Raw genomic sequence first — 18,685 nt, 5'->3', positions numbered from 1 at the left:
TCCTTCTCCCTGGTGTAGCTTCTCAGCCAGTCCAGCAGTATTCCTTCGGAACACGGGGGTCAGCAGCGTATCGACCTCAGCAGCCTGTTGCGCCCCCTGCTTCAAACGCTTACCCTAACACCCCGTACATATCTTCCGCTTCGTCCTATTCTGGGCAGTCTCAGCTGTACACAGCACAGCACCAGGCCTCTCCACCTACGTCCAGCCCCACTGCCTCGTTCCCTCCTTCCCCTCGCTCTGGAGCGTCCTTCCAGCACGGCGGACCAGGAGCTCCACCGTCATCTTCAGCGTATGCGCTGCCTCCTGGAGCAACAGGTACACTGCCTGCTGCCGGCGAGCTGCCTGCATCCCAAAGAACAGGTCTGCGCTTGAAAGGGACTTGGTTTGGCTCCCTCTTTTATTTTTTCGTGATCACGTGGGTGCATGGAGGGGAATTACTTCTAACTATAAACTGGGCAAGGTGAGGTATTGATTTAATTGTATAACAAATTCTAAAACTATTTCTAAAAGTGTGATTTTCCCATAGTGAACTTTAGTTGCTAAATGAGAAAAGCTTTAGAGCTTTAAAAGGGTAAGAGTATATAATCTGCCATTGAATTTAAAATAAGCGGTAAGAAATTAGTTGGCCAGATAAGTGGTGGTTGGAACTAGATTTAATTGACACTAATTTCTTTGCCAGAGTAAAACGATGCTCTGTGTTCTTCCTAGATTTTCAGTTTTTAAAATTATTTGTGCCTTAAATTCATTCATAGAGATTAAATAATACAGGGTTTAATGAGGCTGTACAAATTTTGTAATTATGTTTGTTTGTAAAGGTGAGCAAGGATCTTGACGTGTATTGAAAGGAAAAAAGTGAAAGAATGCAACTCTGACAGAATCTCTAAGACAGCAGAAAGTATACAGTAGTGCAGGGATTCTCTCCATTAGGACAATTCTACCCTCACAAACATTTTGGAAATTTCTAGGCATTTTTGTTGTTGACAGTGTAGTTCTGCCTGAAATTTTCTAATTAAAAGCATAATTTAAAATTATTTTTATAGTAAATACACATTTTATAGATTCTTTTTATCTTTCATGTTACAATTAAAGCATTATATTAATTTTTTATGAGTAGGTAATATTATCTGATTTTCATGTTAGGATTGTAAAAGGGGCCTCAGAAGTACGTATTACAAAAAGAGATCAATGAATCGGGGCAAGAACCACTAACATAGCAAAGAATTCAGACTTTGGAATCAGACTTCCTGTGTTTGTATCACAGCTTCACTCCTTTCTAGTTATGTGACCTTGAATAAGTACTTAACTTTAAGCCTCAGTTTCCTCATAATAGTAATAGTATGTACGCATAAGCTTAGGAAGAGATTGAAAGCATTTGGGGACGGTGACTGCAAAGTTAGCCGTGATGACACCTCGCCCAGAATTAGAGCTCTGGGCCTTTTCCTTTTGTCCCTGGTTTAATGTATACTTGTTACTAAGGGTATTTGAAAATAGTTTCCTTTTCAGATTATAATTGATGGTTTTAAACTAGAGGGGCAAAACAGAAGTGAGTCTTGCTTTCTACTACTGAAGTTGTTCCTGGAAGTCCAGTATATGTTTTTCTCTTTTTAACTGCTAAGCAGTAGCTTTAATAACTGAAAACACTGGTCATATAATAGGATTTATTGAGGAAGTATTTTTTTTCTTGGAAGTCTTATGGATCCAGAATTATACACATATCTCCTTCTCTCTTCTTTGATATATAATATTAAAGTCCAAAGTACCAAAAATCATACACACAATATGTATCAGCCTTTACTGCACAAATACAATTTGTATAATTTTCAATACAGATATTTCAATAGGTTGATATTTAGAGAGGAGTGTTCATTCAATTGTAGAGTTCAAAAAATTACCTTTTAAAACCTGGATGAGCGAAAACAGTATATATTCTGAATAGTTGGGTAATAGCTTGAGTGAAAGATGGATTCAAGTAAATCCCCACATAGGAAAGTGGTGCAGGGAAGTAGGAAAGTGAATGATCATTTATTGAACATACATTGGACATGTACCAGCACTGCCGTATATTTTCTTATTTCTCATAACCATGAGAAATAGGAATAATTATTTTTTTAAAAATTGCCATGAGGAAGCTTGAGTTTCCTAGGGTTGTGTATAATGTTTTCATGATTGCATGGTGATAGACTCCAAGTTGAGATACAACTGAGATACCCAGGTCTCTCAGTCTTCAGAGCCCATGTTCATTCTTCTTTACCAGATAGTCTAGTCCTGATGAAAGCAGTAGAAATAGCTATCAGTGTTGGAATTACAGAAACATTTAGCATCACTATTTTAAGCATTTGTTACTTCATCATCTAAGTTAAATATTTGCATGGGTATTTTTTTCCTCCTTAAGCTAAAGGGCATTTGGCCTTATAATAAAGTCTTTGCTTATGTACAAAGTAACAATGTTCTAACCTGGCTGAGAAGCACAGTAACTAATAGGAAGACGAAGCCATACATTTTGCAATACTCAGCATGCACTAAGCTAGCTGCTTTGTTACCTCTTGCATGTTAGTAGTCCCTGTATTTTAATTAACAGTTAGAGCTTTACCTTATTTTATTTTTTGATTTCCTAAAAAGTTTGCTTAGGTTATACAGATAACTGTGACTAAAAGTTTTATCTTTGTTCTAATATGTCTTAGATTATTATATCATGGTTTTCTACGGGACTTGGAAATTCCACTTGTCCGGTGGATTCTTCTTGATAGACACTAGGATTTTCAAGCCCTGTAACTATTAGTGAACCACAAAATTATGTGCGCACTGCTCAGAGAAACTCATGTTGCAATCATCAAAACATTCATTCAGTAAATTCTTAATGAGAACCTGCTCAGTCTATAATCAGAATTATTCTAGGCACAGGTAGGAAGGCAGAAAAGTACAGTACATTTCTATTTCTAGTGAACAGCACATAGCTTTGTTGTAAGTTGGAACATAAAATTTGTATTTGGGCCAACTTTTGGAAGACATTAAATGTCAGGGCAAGAAATTTATACTTCATACAGTAAGAAGAAAATTTCTAGTGGAGGAGTTTGAACTCCTGAGAGGCATGGTCAAAGTGGTACTTTAGGGAGGTTAACCTGGAGGTGGTTCTGCAAAACAGATTGTGGGCAGCATGGCAGAATCAGAGGCAAGGAAAACAGGCTGTCTCCGAGTTCAAGGTATAAAGTGCTAACAGCCTAAGTTAGTATAGTGCGACATGTTTCAGTGGTGGCAGCACAAAAAGCAGGAAGTTTTCCTAGCTTTACTGTGCAGGATAAGTAAGATACTGCTTGTACCCCCCCCCCCACCTTTTTTTTTGTCCCTGGTTTAATGTATACTTGTTACTAAGGGAGAGCACTTTCAAATGTGAAGGCCCAAGAAGTTTACTTATCAAAATTTTCTGATAAAATGTGAAGCTCTCATGAAGCTGTTTTTGAGTAAACAGTATTAAAAAATGGAAAATTTAATTTGGGTATATATATATATATGTATATATATATAGTCTTGTGCTCCTTCACATAGAAGAGTCTTGAAGGGGCATAATATTGAATATTTTCGTGAAACAGTGTGCTGAAAAAAAATTTTTTTTAAATTTTCATAAACATTCCGTAGTCAAATTATAAGTACTTGGTTTTTAACCCTTTAAACAAAGGAAAGGAGCATGATAGCCTTCTTTATTTTTCTTTGGATACATCTGTTTTATCTCGTGTCATTGGAAAATGACCTTAAGGATTCATTCTCTCTAAATTTAAATTTTTAACTTTGTGGTGCCTTTTAAAAAATGTGACGTGCGAGGCTAACGGGGAAGGGGGAGGTGTATGATTAACAAGGATGCTCTGTCCTCTCCGTCTCAAATGATCTTTTAGCCAAAAGTCTCCGTACCATTGGCACTAATATTTTTCTGTGAATCCGCTGAGAGTATCTTAGCCAGTGCCTACATCCTACCATTATGCAAGAACACCTTGAGAAGGTTCCCATTGAGAAGTGAGATTCAAGTAAGGATGGTAGCAACTCCACTTCTGTATGTGAGACCAAGCGCTTCTCTCTTCCTTCCCTAAAGACCATGTGGAGGACTAATCCCTACACTAAGGTGGATAAGGGTCTCCAGAATCCAGTGACATGCCATATTCAGTTTTTAAGTTAATTTTCCCTTGATTTTTATTAATTTTTTACTGTAGGATTTTGAAAGGCCTCAAATAGTATAGAGAATAAAATTAAAATTATCTGTAATTCTGCCACCCATATATAACCACTAATAATTTAGGTGTATTTATTCCCTTCGTACACATATATGCACACATATATGTATGTATGCATATATTAAAGTTCTTTTAATGTAGAATATACATAACATAAAATTTACCATTTTAATCATTTTTAAGTGACATCAAGTGCATTTACATTATTGTACAGTCATCACCACTAACTACAGAACTTTTTTGTCATCCCATACTGAAATTATGTAGCCATTAAAAACCCCCTGTTTTCCCCAGTCCCTGGTAACCACCGTTCTACTTTGTCTCTATGTATGTATTCTAGGTACCTCATATAAGTAGTCATGCAGTTTTTTCTTCTTGTAACTGGCTGTTGCACTGTCTTTAAGATTCATCCATATTATAGCATGTAATCAGAATTTCGTTTTTAAAGCTGAGTGATATTCCACTCTATGTATATACCACATTTTGTTTATCCATTAACTTACACATGGGCATTTTGGCTGCCGTGAATAATGCTGCTATGAATGTGAGTATACAAATATCTGTTCAAGTCCCTGGTTTCAGTTCTTTTGGGTATATACCCAGAAATGGAATTACTGGATCAAATAGTAATTCAGTGTTTAATTTTTTGAGGTGGTGGCCCTATTTTACATTTTCACCAGCAATGCGTAAGGGTCCAATTTCTCCACATCCACACCAACACTTGTTTCCTGTTTTTTTGTTTTTGTTTTTAATTCTTGCCATTCTAATGGGTGTGAAGATAGTAGTATCTTATTGTATGCATGCATTTTTAAAGAATTGAGATCATAACTCCCACATACACTCATAATTTACATCTTACTACTTTCCTTAATATTACACCATGAACCATTTTCCAATGTTCTTTAAAGTCATTGTCATGTTTAAAAAGAGAGTAAGAAAGAGATTTATGCCCATTTTTAAGGTTTTTTGAAAAGGTAAAAAAGATTATCTTCCCTTACTAGTTTTATGAGAGAATTATGTCCAAGATTAGACTGTGCTATCTTTTTTTAAACATATTGACCAAGAGTATCATTTTGCACATCCATAATGAACCCCCATAATACTGTCTCCTGTAGATATTCACATTCTTCATTCAGTTTGCTTTACCTAGTGTTGCTATTAAAGTGTGTCTCCATAAAGTAGAGGTTAATTTAATTGTTTTGTTTCGTTTTGTTTTATGGCTGTGTTGGGTCTTCGTTTCTGTGCGAGGGCTTTCTCTAGTTGCGGCAAGTGGGGGCCACTCTTCATCGGGGTGCGAGGGCCTCTCACCATCGCGGCCTCTCTTGTTGCGGAGCACAGGCTCCAGACATGCAGGCTCAGCAATTGTGGCTCACAGGCCTAGTTGCTCCGCGGCATGTGGGACCTTCCCAGACCAGGGCTCGAACCCGTGTCCCCTGCATTGGCAGGCAGATTCTCAACCACTGTGCCACCAGGGAAGCCCTAATTGTGTTTTTAAAAAGTCATATTTAAACAATTTAAAGATATAAAAGCAAAAGTATTGAGGGGTTAGAATCATAGCTAAGATAAAACTGTTAAATTGATCAGAGATTTGAACAAGGATTTTCTGGGCTGAAATAAAACATATTGCTAAATATATTGCATGGTTTGAGGTTAGGAGGGGCCAGTTAGGCATATGTTTTGGTGGGAACTTTGATTATTGTACTGTCGTTATTTTCAATTCAACAGGCAGCCCACCCTCAAGTTATGAGGGATAGCCAACTGGCTATATGTTCCTGTTGAAAATCTTTTTGTTTCTTATTTCATTCAGTTTTACTCGTAACTTTCGATTTAATTTGATTTCATTATAACTTTGGTGTCATTCTACCAAAGGGTCATATGAAATTGTTCCACATACTTTTTTGTGCTGCTGATAGTTGGTGAAATCAGGATACCCACTCAGGCTTTAATATCCAAGGCTAAGATCACTGCCACGAGAGGTTAGAGGAAAAACTGGTCTCACCTTCTGCTCCCACGTTTCACAGGGCTAGAGAGGAGGCATGTTGTTGAGACTGCTCCCTGAAAAAAACGATCAAGGCCAGGGTACCTCCAGTACTTCTTTTAGGTTTTTCACACCGTCGACTCCCCCCTACCCTGCCCCAATACCAAAATCCAAGGATGCTCAAGTCCTTTATATAATGTGGTGTCGTATTTGCATATAACCTATGCACATATACTTTTATGTCTAGATTGCTAGTAATACCCAATACAGTGTAAATGCTGTGTAAATACTTGCAGCAAATTCAAGTTTTGCTTTTGGGAACTCTTTGGAGTTTTTTCCTTCCTGAATGTTTTTGATCTTCAGTTGGTTGAATCTGCAGATGTAGAACCTGGGGATGGACTGTATATTGACCCCCTCAGCCCAGAAGCTGAAGTCTGGCGCTAGAGAGTACATCACTAGTTTCAAGTCAGGTCTGTCCTCTGTCATAACACACACACAGTGACTCCCAGGGATTTATTAACTGTAGTGCTGTGAGGTCATATCTTGCATGGGAAGTTAAATTGTAAAGTCATCATTTAAGACAAAAATAAGAAATCACTTAAGAGTCAGTTATCCGTGATCACCGCTTTCTTCAGTTAAGCCCTCACGAAGAAGTTGCCTGTGGTCAGAAGCCATATTGCATGAGAAACATCTATCCTTAGCGCCATACAGAGAAATTCCAAACTGTGGCATTAGTTCTCCCACCTCACAGTTTCTCTGGGGCATGTGCTTCTTGAGTAGAGCTCAAACTGAATTGAACTCACTAGTTAATGCTATATACTCTCGATTCCTCTCTCCCCAAGTTCAACTATCATAACTCCCACATACTTACGGGATTCCCGTAAGTTGTATGTGCATATGATGTATCCCGTAAGTTGAATTCCCGTAAGTTGTAGGTACATATGATGTATCTACACTGCATGCTTTTGATTGGAGACTGGGCCTGGACCAATCCTGAACATCCGACAATTTTGGAATTGCTGTATTAGTTCTCAGCCTTCTTTCCTCTTGTCCACTGCCAGAAACTTCAGTTCTTTTAAGAGAAGTAGTGATTTCTGGAAGATTTGTGCTAAACAGTCTGCAAATCTGTATATTCTTATAGAGAAGACCATATGAGATGGTTACATATTTACTGGGCCTGTTCCCATTTATGCTCATATTCATGTTGTGACCCCAGAAATTACAGTTCCTCCAGAATGCAGATCCTTGGGGCCTCCCAAATCCAGCAGTAAAGTAGCACCTCCTTGTTAAGATCGTCTAAAATGCTTATTATCTTTAACAATGTAGTGTTAAAGTCTGCACGACAATGCAGAAATCCTCCCATTTCTCTTTAAAACCCTACTACTTAAAGAGGATTTAGACCAGCAGCATTGGCATTGCCTGGGAGCTGGCTGAAGCAATAGAATCTCAGGCCCTACGCTATACCTAGTGAATTAGAATCTGCATTTTTGCAAGATCTTCAACTGATTTGGATTCACAGCTTTAAAAAATACTAAAATGGACACAGTTATAATATGTTAGGAAGTGCTCTCATGAATGAATTAGCTTTGCCCACAAACTGATTACTTTCTTAATTAGATAGAAGCCATTTCACGTGACTTGATTAAAAAGTAAGTTTTATTCCCTTATAAAATTAGTTTGTTCTTTCTTGGGGTTGATGGAGGGAGGAGAAACAATTATAAAATGAGTAGAGTTTACAGTTTGCAGGGCAGAAATAGAGACACAGATGTAGAGAACAAACGTATGGACACCAAGGGGGGAAAGTGGTGGGGGGGAGGTGGTGGTGTGATGAACTGGGAGATTGGGATTGACATGTATACACTAATATGTATAAAATGGATAGTTAATAAGAACCTGCTGTATAAAAAAATAAATAAAATTCAAAAATTCAAAAAAAAAATGAGTAGAGTTTAGAATATCTTTGATGATAATACTGTTTAAGTGACTTTTACATTTTGTCTACAGAAAATCAGTCTATGCAAGACCAGGCGTCTATGTTGGAAGGTGAATTAGTTACAAAATATATCTTTGGAAATCTTTGAATCACTGACTATAATTAATGAATGGATATTCACAATTATGCATGTGAACTTTAAAGCCGATAATACCCTAAATCTGATCAGTTCTTAATGGAATCAAATCTTAGAACTGACTGAATTAACATAGTGACACAAATGATCTTGAATCATAAAAGTTGTCTATTTTATATAGACTGAAAGACAAGGCTATACCAAGATTGTCTTAGATATAAGAAAGATTAGAAGGTGATGGGAGAGGTTTGAATGATTAGTCTGTGTATAATGAGAACTTTAAGAATTTGTTAAGCAAATAGCAGCATGTGGTTTAATATTTTGTGATTAGCTCTTGAATGTTTTGAGGCTCATTTGGCGTTCTGTCTCCTAGTCACCTTGTAGAAAATTAATTCTACTTTTAAAATCAAGGCAAATGAGTGCATGCTGGTTAGGAGAAGATCGTGTTTTTACAAAATTTCTATGACATTATGTTCTTTGGTTTGCTAAGCAATTTTGTTGTGATTTAATATCGTAGATATCAATAAAACAAGCAAAAGTAAAATACTGAAAGAATGTTTATTGAAAGAAGAAGAATTTTTTGCTTTTACATATACACATACACAAAACTTAATAAGATGTAAAATGATTATATTTTGATTTAGTAATTATCTTATCTCTGGCATGTTTTATTCCATTTTTCTTTAAAGATACAGGCATTCAATAAAGATGTTTTAAAAAATTTTTTTTAAAGATACAGGCATTAAGTACCTTAATGAGTTCTGCTACTCATATTCATTTCTCACTTTGAGATGACAGGTTTTGGGAGATTTGAGGGGGGAGGAAATTTCCTAAAGGTGACAGTAGTTTAATTTTATATTTGCTGCCAGCGTGGAAATTTTTTTTTGGGGGGGGGAGGGGTGTATTAAAAAAAAAATCTTACCACAGATATTTGAATGCCTTTTTCTACTTTATAGGTTGTTCTTAACGCAAAGGTGATAAAAACATACTGGTGTTGCGTAGTTGGGCTCTGTTTTTTAACAGTGTTTCTACCATGTGGATGATTTGGGTATGCTGAATTGCTCTCTGGGGAAATAGAAGATTGCCACTTTTATTCTTTTTTTGTGTGTTGAATATATCAGAAGCCTTTTTTTTTTTTAGCAGACTCAGGGGATTTATTTTTTCTTTCTTAGGAGAGAATTGTTTGAAGGTTATATACCAATATAGACATAAAAACTTCACTATCCTTAAATTTAGTACAACTCTTTCACTTTAAAAGGAAATAATGTCAAGATATGCTGCTTTCTAAGCCAAGGCCCTGTGATTATTAGAGGTAATGAGTTTGAGAGTCCAGGGCTACATAGTGATCCCAGCAGCTCAGCTGGTAAAACTTCTGTGACAGTTATCTCAGGGTGAAAGTAAAATTTGAAGATATTATATGATGGATACAATTTAGTTTTCTTCTTTTCAGGATTCTAAAGGAAAATGCCCTCTATTATCTGTTATAGGTTCTCAGAATGGTTGGAATGATCCTCCAGCTTTGAACAGAGTACCCAAGAAGAAGAAGGTACTAGAAAAAGATGTCTATTCAGTTGCCTACAGGTGTCCTGTCAATCATGTAGCCACCTGAAGCACACCACACTTCACTGTTCCTTTAAAGGCAAAGCTGACTGACTAATATACTTAATATGTGTATTTCAACTTACATCTTCTAATCCATGAAGGGAAGGAAGGAAAGTACAAAATAGTATGGTGGTATGAATTAAACCCTTTTTAAAAAGCAAGATGTAAATTCCCAGCAGATCTTTTTCAAAGAGTAGGAAACAAAATTTCATGCTTCTCAAATGGTTTTTTTTTTAGGAGTTACTTTGGTTTTGGGTTCTAACAGTAATCATGAATTTGTAATTATATTTTGGACTATTTTTGTCTATCACATACAATATGAAAAGAAATAGCCTTGTAGCTGAGCATCATTTAGATGTTAATAACTGTTGAGAGCTGTTAGAGCATAACTTAAGATTCTTCTTTCCTTCTTTTACCCCAAGCCTTTTTATTTTTTTTTACTCCTAGTGATTTCTGTCCCCCAAGTATAGTAATGAGAGGCCAGAATGTAAAATTGGGAGATACTAAATGATGAAAGCCCCCCCAAAATTAGGTCAATGATAATCAGAAATTTAATCTACTGCTTTGAGTGTGATTGATCACTAAGTAGGTATCACTTAATGATCTGGGAAAAAGGTATTACATCTGATCACGTGACACACACAAACACATATTTGGCATATCTGATCCCAGTATGGCTAGATATAATTCTCCAGACTTTGACATCCTCTTTCAAAAACACCATGGTTTTGGCCCGTTATGGGATAAGTGTGGAAGGTAAAGGGGAAACAAAGGTCCAGGTTTGAGCTCCCAGCCCTCTTAGCTAGATTACCTTTACTTTTATGTTTTTCTCTAGAATTCTGCATAAAATTTCATTTTAAAAAGTATTCTACTGTTATTAAAAAAAATTTTTTAACCATGGAATAGTCTAACTCCCTTACTTATTTTTTTAAATTTTTTTATTGAAGTGTAGTTGATTTACAGTGTTGTGTTAATTACTGCTGAACAGCAAAGTGATTCAGTTATACATGTATGTGTGTATACATTCTTTTTTAAATATGTTCTTTTCCATTATGGTTTATCATAGGATATAGAATATAATTCTCTGTGCTGTACAGTAGGACCTTGTTGTTTATCCATTCTATATATAAAGGCTTACATCTGCTAACCCCACCCTCCCATTCCAACTCTCCCCCAACCCCCTTGGCAACCACCAGTCTGTTCTCTATGTCCCTGATTCTATTTCTGTTTCATAGATAGGTTCATCTGTGTCATATTTTAGATTCCACATATAAGGGATACCATATGGTATTTGTCTTTCTCTTTCTGACTTACTTCACTTAGTGTGATAATCTCTAGGTCCATCCACGTTGCTACAAATGGCTAACTCCCTTATTTAAAGCTGAGGAGATGTTGTCATCATACCGTTTTCTCCTTACTCTTGGTGCCTTTTATTTCTTTTAAAAGATGCCTGAGAACTTTACGCCTCCTGTTCCCATCACATCACCAATCATGAACCCCTTGGGTGACCCCCAGTCACAGATGCTGCAGCAACAGCCTTCAGCTCCAGCACCAATATCAAGCCAAGCTTCCTTCCCGCAGCCACACCTTCCAGGTGGCCAGCCCTTCCACGGCATACAGCAACCCCTCAGTCAATCAGGCATGCCTCCGTCTTTTTCAAAGCCCAATATTGAAGGTGCCCCTGGGGCTCCTATTGGAAATACCATGCAGGTAACAGTAAATCTGTGGAAGTGGGAGATGGCTCTATTTCGGTATGTTTTCTTAACGTTTTAACTTTTATGGTTATACCTTTATTATTACCTCAATTTGATTTCAATTTAGACAACTTAAAAATAATACCTTTTTTTTTTAAGATTGTTCATGTATGTATATTATTTTTCAATGACGAGGCCATATACAAACTTTCTAGAAGGAGCTTATGTATTTACTAGTCTACGTTAACAGTAACTTGGCAATTACAGTATTTCATCTGATCTAATCAGTAGGCACAATTTAAGAGCAGTTGAATCCATATTTGCATCCAAGGTTGCTAAGCAGAAGCTGTTTCCAAAGGTTTTTTCCTTTAAAATAGAAAATAAAAATGTAATGAGTTATATATTTTCTTGTGTATGTGTAAGAGCTAATAATATAGCCATATCTTTAGATGGAGATATAGATTTGTGCTTGCTTTTCACATACAAACAGCTAGTTGGCAGGGCTCTAGATGATGAAAAATCTATCATATTTCCATATAACTGACTTAGACATACAAAGAGAAACATTTTGATCTATTCATGAAAAGTAAAGTCACAGCTCAACATAAGATGAAATCAATTCCTGCCCAAGTATAAAACTAGCTCTTCTGTCTGTTACTGTCTTTGACTCTCTGAAGTCAAATTTGTAAAGATTATATCTCTACCACAAGACTATGTTTTGCTGTTAAGAGATTTCTGCCTAAGGAACTTCTAAACATTAACAGTTGCATTATGAAAACAAGTGTTCTGATGGAGATGGGAGGACCTTCTTCTTTCCACGAGAATATATAAAATTACAAAGACGCACTGTTAATTTTGTATAATTACACGTCTGTGGTGTTTGTGAAGCCGTCCACTTTTGTTTAGAGCTGGGTGCTCAAGCTGCGCTCATCTGGGCCAGAACCCCAGTTACCGCTGAAAGGGAGAGCTGCACGGAGGCGTGTGTTCAGCCAGGCCCTAGTGTCCAGCTTCCTCTCCACCTGGATGTCTCTGAGGCACCTCACACTTATATCCAGAATCTAACTCATCGTCTTCCTCCCAAACCTAGTCGTCTTTTGGTGTGTCCTGTTTCAGCGAATGGCACCATAACCCTTCCTATTTAATCCAGCCAAAAACCTGGGCATCATCTTTATATTCTTTTTCCTTTAACCTGTTTTTCAGAGCTATCCCCGAGTCTTGTTGATATTACTTTAAAATCTCTCTCAAATCCCTTCTCTACATTTCCAGTCTAGTCCATGCTACCTTCGTCTCCAGTCTTAAGCAGTGCAGGAGCCTCTAGTTGGTCTGCCAGCATCGACTTTGACTCATCTCTTATCTGGTCTTATCTCCTCATTGCTTAAAACGTTACAGCTTCCCATTGTTCCCAGGATAAAGACCAAAGTATTTCACATTGTCTGGAATCGCTCAGCTCACACTCCTCCTTGCTCGCTCTCTCTGCTCCAGCTACAGTGACCCCCTTTCAGTCCCTTGTATCATGATCCTGACTGTGTACACGTTCTTCTGTCTGGAATGCATTTCCTCCCCCATTTAACTGGTTAACTCCTACTTACCCTTCTGATATAACTTCCTTCAAGAGCCTTCCCCTCAGTTAAATCCCAATTATATTGTCTGTTGGTTCCAGTGATGTTAACTTAATCACAGTTGCTATTTTACATACATTTATGACATTTTAAAACTTTCTCTTCCATCAGCCTGTAAACTCCCTGTGGGATGAGATCATTTCCGTATTGGCTCACCAATACCTAGCCAATGCCTAATACAGAATTGCCTAATGTTTTCTATGAATGAACTAATCAGTCAAAACTTTAAACACTTACACATTCCTTCTTTGTTTTCCCATCTGTACATTCAGTAAGATCATGGTCTCTTCTATCCTCACCGTTGGTGTAATCTTGCAGTTTGATAATAGCCCAGCTAACACCCTCCAAGAGTAAACCAAAGAATAGAAGAACGTCAGGATAAACAAAAATGAGCCAACAAGCAAAGCAAGCAGCCACTCCAACCAGCCAACTTTGTAAGTGCCTTGTTCTTTTCATTTCCTACTGGCACAGGTCTCCTTCCCATCAGTTATATGAAATAGTGATCAATGTATGTTCCATAATTAATCAGATACTTTATATCCATCCTATTTTTGAAAATAGAAGCTGTAGAAAGAGTACCTGTATCTTCTACTGAATATCTGATTTTTATGTTTGCTTATCCCAAGTGATTTCACATGTTAATTTTTCATTTGATTTTGAAGAGCCTACCTACAAGGTCCTTGGTTTCTCTTTATCACAGATTCAGGGCTTTGTGTATAGGTAACTTCTGGTCATTTCTAGTCATTTTATGGTATTATTTATTCCAGCATGTGCAGTCTTTGCCAACAGAAAAAATTACCAAGAAACCGATTCCAGATGAACACCTCATTCTAAAGACCACATTTGAGGATCTTATTCAGCGCTGCCTCTCTTCAGCCACAGATCCTGTATGTATTTTTTATTTTGCTTAATTAAAAGAATCCCTTATGGAGCGCTTCTATAATGATTGCTTAAAGTCTTACAAGATGTATTTTGAGAGTTTATGCAAAAGTAGTAAAGCTAGCACTTATATATAGTTTGCTGTACATATAAAAACACATTCAACTGCTTTTTACATATAACTTTAATCCTTAAAACAACCTCATGGTAGGTAGGTTTGTCATATTTATTTACAGAGGAGGAAATTAAGGCAAAAAGCAGTTACGTAATAATTAAGGCAGAGCCAGCATTCGAACCTAGTCTGGCTCCAGAATTCATGCTTTCCACCACTATGCGGCACTGAGTCTCATCGGCAAACCTTATGCCTAGCACAAAAATACAACAGAACGGTGAAACTCAGATTTGGGGTTTCTTTCTGAGCTTACATCAAAGCTTTTAAAAGTAGATAGACAATCTTTAACTTTGCTAAGACCTTAAAAATAGTTCAGTGCTTTAGATATTGGAGTCATATTCATAGTCAAAGTAACTGATTTTACTCAGTTTATTAGAGGATGACTGTATTGGCAACAACAAAAATTCCACAAAGCCAGTTTTGTTTTAGATGAAATTTCACTTTCTGCCAACAAACATTGAATATGTTTATTTAGTCACTGGCCAGTTGTCTGCTTGAAAAACAGCTTCTGGAATTTGTTGTTTCATCAAACATTGAGTATTAATATGTGCAGCCTTCTGCCAGTCTTTTGGAAAGCAATTCTCTGCACTGAAAGTGTCAGGAAAGCAGAGGCAGGGGAAAGGTAACATAAACCTTAGCGCCTGGCATTCTGGGAGCGATGGAAAGACGAAGCTAGGAACAGAGAACAGGTGAAGCTGTTAAACAGGTAAGTGTACAGTGTCTCCTAGGCAGACAGGTCCTCATCATACAAATTGGAGGAATCCTAATAAAAATGTGGGAAAGCTCCAGTCTTCCTTCAGGCATGAGTTAATGTAAATAGAGGTTGGGAGGACACCTCGTACATGGCCTAGCTTAGGAAATTTGTGTTGAGCTTCCCCTCCTCCAGGTCACCCTATCACCTTCCTTCTGGTGACCCAGCACCCCTGGGCAGAAGAGAAAGACAAACTGTTCCTGTCACTAGTTGGGGAGGAAGTTCAAATACCGCCCAGGACTCCTGCTGGTAGCTACGTGGGATTAACTTTGAACCCTCCACAAAAGTCCATCTTAATCAATACTTGACATCATTTTTATAGTATGGCTTTATTCTTATTTCCACTTCAGTTATGTCCAAACAGCACAACGTAATTGTGCAGCACAGCTTAGTTTGTAAGGTTATCCTCGATGGCGTCACCTCTTCCGCACTCCTCTTCTGACACACTGACATTCCCTCCTCAGACATACCAAGCACGTGTCAGCATCAGAGACTTTGTACCTGTGGCTCCTTCTGCCTGGAACTCTTCCCCACAGAGCTGCATAGCTCTTGCTCACTTGTTCCTGGTGTCTGCTCAGATGTCCCATTAGCCGTCAGGACTTTTTTACCACGTCATACTGCCAACACTGCTGACCCCCTTACCCTGTTAACTTTTCTTCATGGCACTCATCACCATCTGACATACAATATATTGTTTATTTAGTATCCTTTCCCCACCCAATAGAATATGAGATCCATGAGACACAACACTGTCCCAGCATGGCGTGTAGTAGTCACTCAGTAAATATTGAAAAGCAGTGTCACTTTTAAGGCTGTTGCATAATGTAGATATGAAGTTAATCACAGTATAATTTTAAACCTTTACTTTTAGGATAGTTTTCTCTCACTATACTCACAGTACTAGGATGAGGGTAGGAGGACTCCTTAATTTAAGAACTCATTTTAACACTTCCCTCTTAATAATCTTAAGCCACCAAAAGATAATTTTCTCCTTTTTTTGGTGTTTTAAAGGCCCAGAATAAGACAGGATTAAATGTACCAAATGTGACTGAGCGTATAAGTAGTACTTTGAGATTCCACAGTTCACCTGTATGTTTGCCTTCTAGCGCCCATCATGTTCATTTTATTTAATTTACAGTAACTGTTAGACCTTCCTTTCTGTAGTACACTGACCCCTTGCTGCCTCCAGGTGGCCCTTCGCGTTGCCTGTGCACACAGTGTAGATGGGCACTCACTCACCTCACGTGAGCCGCAGTCCCCGTGAAATCAGCCAGTGCTCCACTTTGCACCCTAGGAGGAAGGCTCTCACTTTCTTGCCCTCCCTGCCTTAATAGATACTGATCTCTGTTCTAATAATCTGTTCAAGTTCCTCGGTCTTAGCTATCTCCATTTCTTTATAAAATGAAGCTGTCCAACATCATGACTGTAAGGTTTAGTGAAATGACGTAAGGCAAGTTCTTGGGATAAAAGTTATTGTTCATACATAACATACCTGTTTTTTCTCTCCTGCAGCAAACCAAGAGGAAGCTAGATGATGCCAGCAAACGTTTGGAGTTTCTGTATGATAAACTTAGGGAACAGACAGTAAGTTTGTGGGGAAAAGAAGGATTTATGATAATCATTTATTCCTGGTTGCTAGTAAAATAAGTGTCTCATCAGCACTTGCATGTAATATATAGTATGCTTGGGGGCAAAATGATCGTGACAGTTCATAGAGTGGACTTCTCTCTGTCTAAATCTTTCATTTCAGTCACCGGGGAAAAGGGGATAGGGCAGTGTGTGTGTGTGTGTGTGTGTGTGTGTGTGTGTGTGTGTGTGTGAGAGAGAGGGAGAGAGAGAGATTAAGAGGGAGAGAGAATTTTTAACCTTTTTTATGACAAAGAGCAGATATACAAACTGGCTTGTACTGGTCCTACGGTAACTGGACTTCTATTCATTTTTATATGTCCCGTGAATTAAGAAATCAGAGAGTGGGCAGATACTCTGTTTTCCAGAGACCAAATCTGTAATCTCTTTCGTAGTCTAAGACTCTGATCCTTTTCTTTTAGAATAGCTATTACACAAAGGCAAAGCCAAAGGTAGCCACAAATTGAGCAGATCAATGTGTATAACTATGAAGATGATCGGCAGTAAGGAGTAAATGCCCTGTGTGTTCTGTTCTCTTGTCCCTCCCAACCTCTCCATTCCTTTCTAGAATTGTTGTGTTTTATTAATGAAAGCACTAGTAGAGAAAAAAAGAATTGGGACTTTTTCACATTTTTGCATTTTAGCATTTCTCTTCCCCATTCCCCATATCAATGCCATCAGCTAAAAATAACCATTTGTCTCCTGAGAACCAAACCAGAGAAAGTTGATATAACAGTGGAAGTGGTGTGGCCCATGGACTGATCCAAAATAAAGTCTTCTCTGGAAAGTATGGACATGCATGCCAAGTAATGACATGGGGGGGAAAAAAACTAGAGGTCTTATGATTTTCAGAGATGACAGGATTATGAAAAGCAGTTAAGAACTGGCAAATTGAGTACATGATGAGGACTGTTGCCCTCCTAATGGCAGTGGACCAGAAGTGCAAGGTTTTTATTGTCCACAAGGTTTTAGAGTAAATTGGGCCCCTACTTCGAGATGTCATGATTAAGAATCGTGAAACTCCTTCATGTACATAGGAAAACTTTTAAAAAGTGTGAGACAGTTATCTAAAATAATTTAGTCATTTAAAATATTTAAGTTATCTAAAATAAAATAATAAGAAAGCTCTTAAGTGGAGAGAGACATTAACATTCCAACTTGGGGAAGGAAATCTGGCTTTTCTGTAAGAAAATACCTGGCTTACCATACATGTATAATTCGTAAATAATTCCTTACATAATCATTTTGTCATGGTTCGCTTTTATAACTTAAGTGTTGGTTGTTCCGACAATCTTTCTAGAAATGCTCACCAGTTTATACATTTTTGAAATAATGTTTATTTCAAGCTCCTCTTAAATATCAGGGTTTAATGTTTATAGAGGGTCTCATGGAAAATTCTTCCTTAATTTAATTCTCTCTCTCAATTCCACCTTTACTTCAGCTTTCACCAACAATCATCAATGGTTTACACATCGCAAGGAGCATTGAGACTCGAAACTACTCAGAAGGATTGACCATCCATACCCACATAGTCAGCACCAGCAACTTCAGTGAGACCTCTGCTTTCATGCCAGTTCTCAAAGTGGTTCTCACCCAGGCCAATAAGCTGGGCGTCTAAAGGATGGCTTCACTCTCAGCCACTATTGTCGTTTTTCCAAAGAAACATGTTTTAAAAAACGATAAGATGTGGACCAGTCCTCCTTAGCATGTTTCCATAGCAGCCACTCAAGAACATTTACATTGTTTCTGCAGATATACTCACCTTAGACCTGCTCAAAACCCTGGTGCTTTCTTTTGTTGTAATCTTTTATTGCCTGTGATGATTTTCCTATTCTGCAAATAATGTATTTCCTGGATTACACATAGTATGCTTTCCTGAAGTATTCTGATAAAATATGGTTTTTGAAACCTCAGGTTTACTTTTTGGAGAAGGAGCCTTTGGTTATGTGTAAAGCAGAGCTGCAACTAAATTTCTTTCATGTCCTCCCTACTTCCTCCATGTCAATCAGATTAAAGTGTGTAATCCTATTTATGTGTATGTAGTCTTTTTTTTAAACGGCTACTCACAGTTTAGT

At 37.6% G+C, this 18,685-nt stretch overlaps 1 protein-coding gene across 1 annotated transcript; it reads left to right on the top strand.

Moving 5' to 3' along the window:
• Nucleotides 1-241: 241 nt before the first annotated feature.
• LOC309654214 (protein transport protein Sec31A-like) lies at nucleotides 242-18,228 on the top strand (the record flags this gene model as incomplete). The annotated part of the gene is made up of 6 exons (XM_082478807.1): nucleotides 242-315; nucleotides 9,755-9,813; nucleotides 11,316-11,579; nucleotides 13,950-14,069; nucleotides 16,497-16,568; nucleotides 18,052-18,228. Exons 3-6 carry the CDS (start codon nucleotides 11,316-11,318, stop codon nucleotides 18,226-18,228), a joined length of 633 nt encoding a protein of 210 aa, XP_082334933.1. The 5' UTR covers nucleotides 242-315; nucleotides 9,755-9,813.
• Between the last annotated feature and the right edge of the window lie 457 nt (nucleotides 18,229-18,685).

This window comes from Balaenoptera physalus (genome assembly GCF_965194825.1).
Source record: "Balaenoptera physalus genome assembly, contig: HAP1_SCAFFOLD_2294, whole genome shotgun sequence".
In the NCBI taxonomy this organism is placed as follows: domain Eukaryota; kingdom Metazoa; phylum Chordata; class Mammalia; order Artiodactyla; family Balaenopteridae; genus Balaenoptera; species Balaenoptera physalus.
The sequence above is the reverse complement of the archived record's forward strand: the minus strand, read 5'-3'. Positions and strand labels throughout refer to the sequence as shown.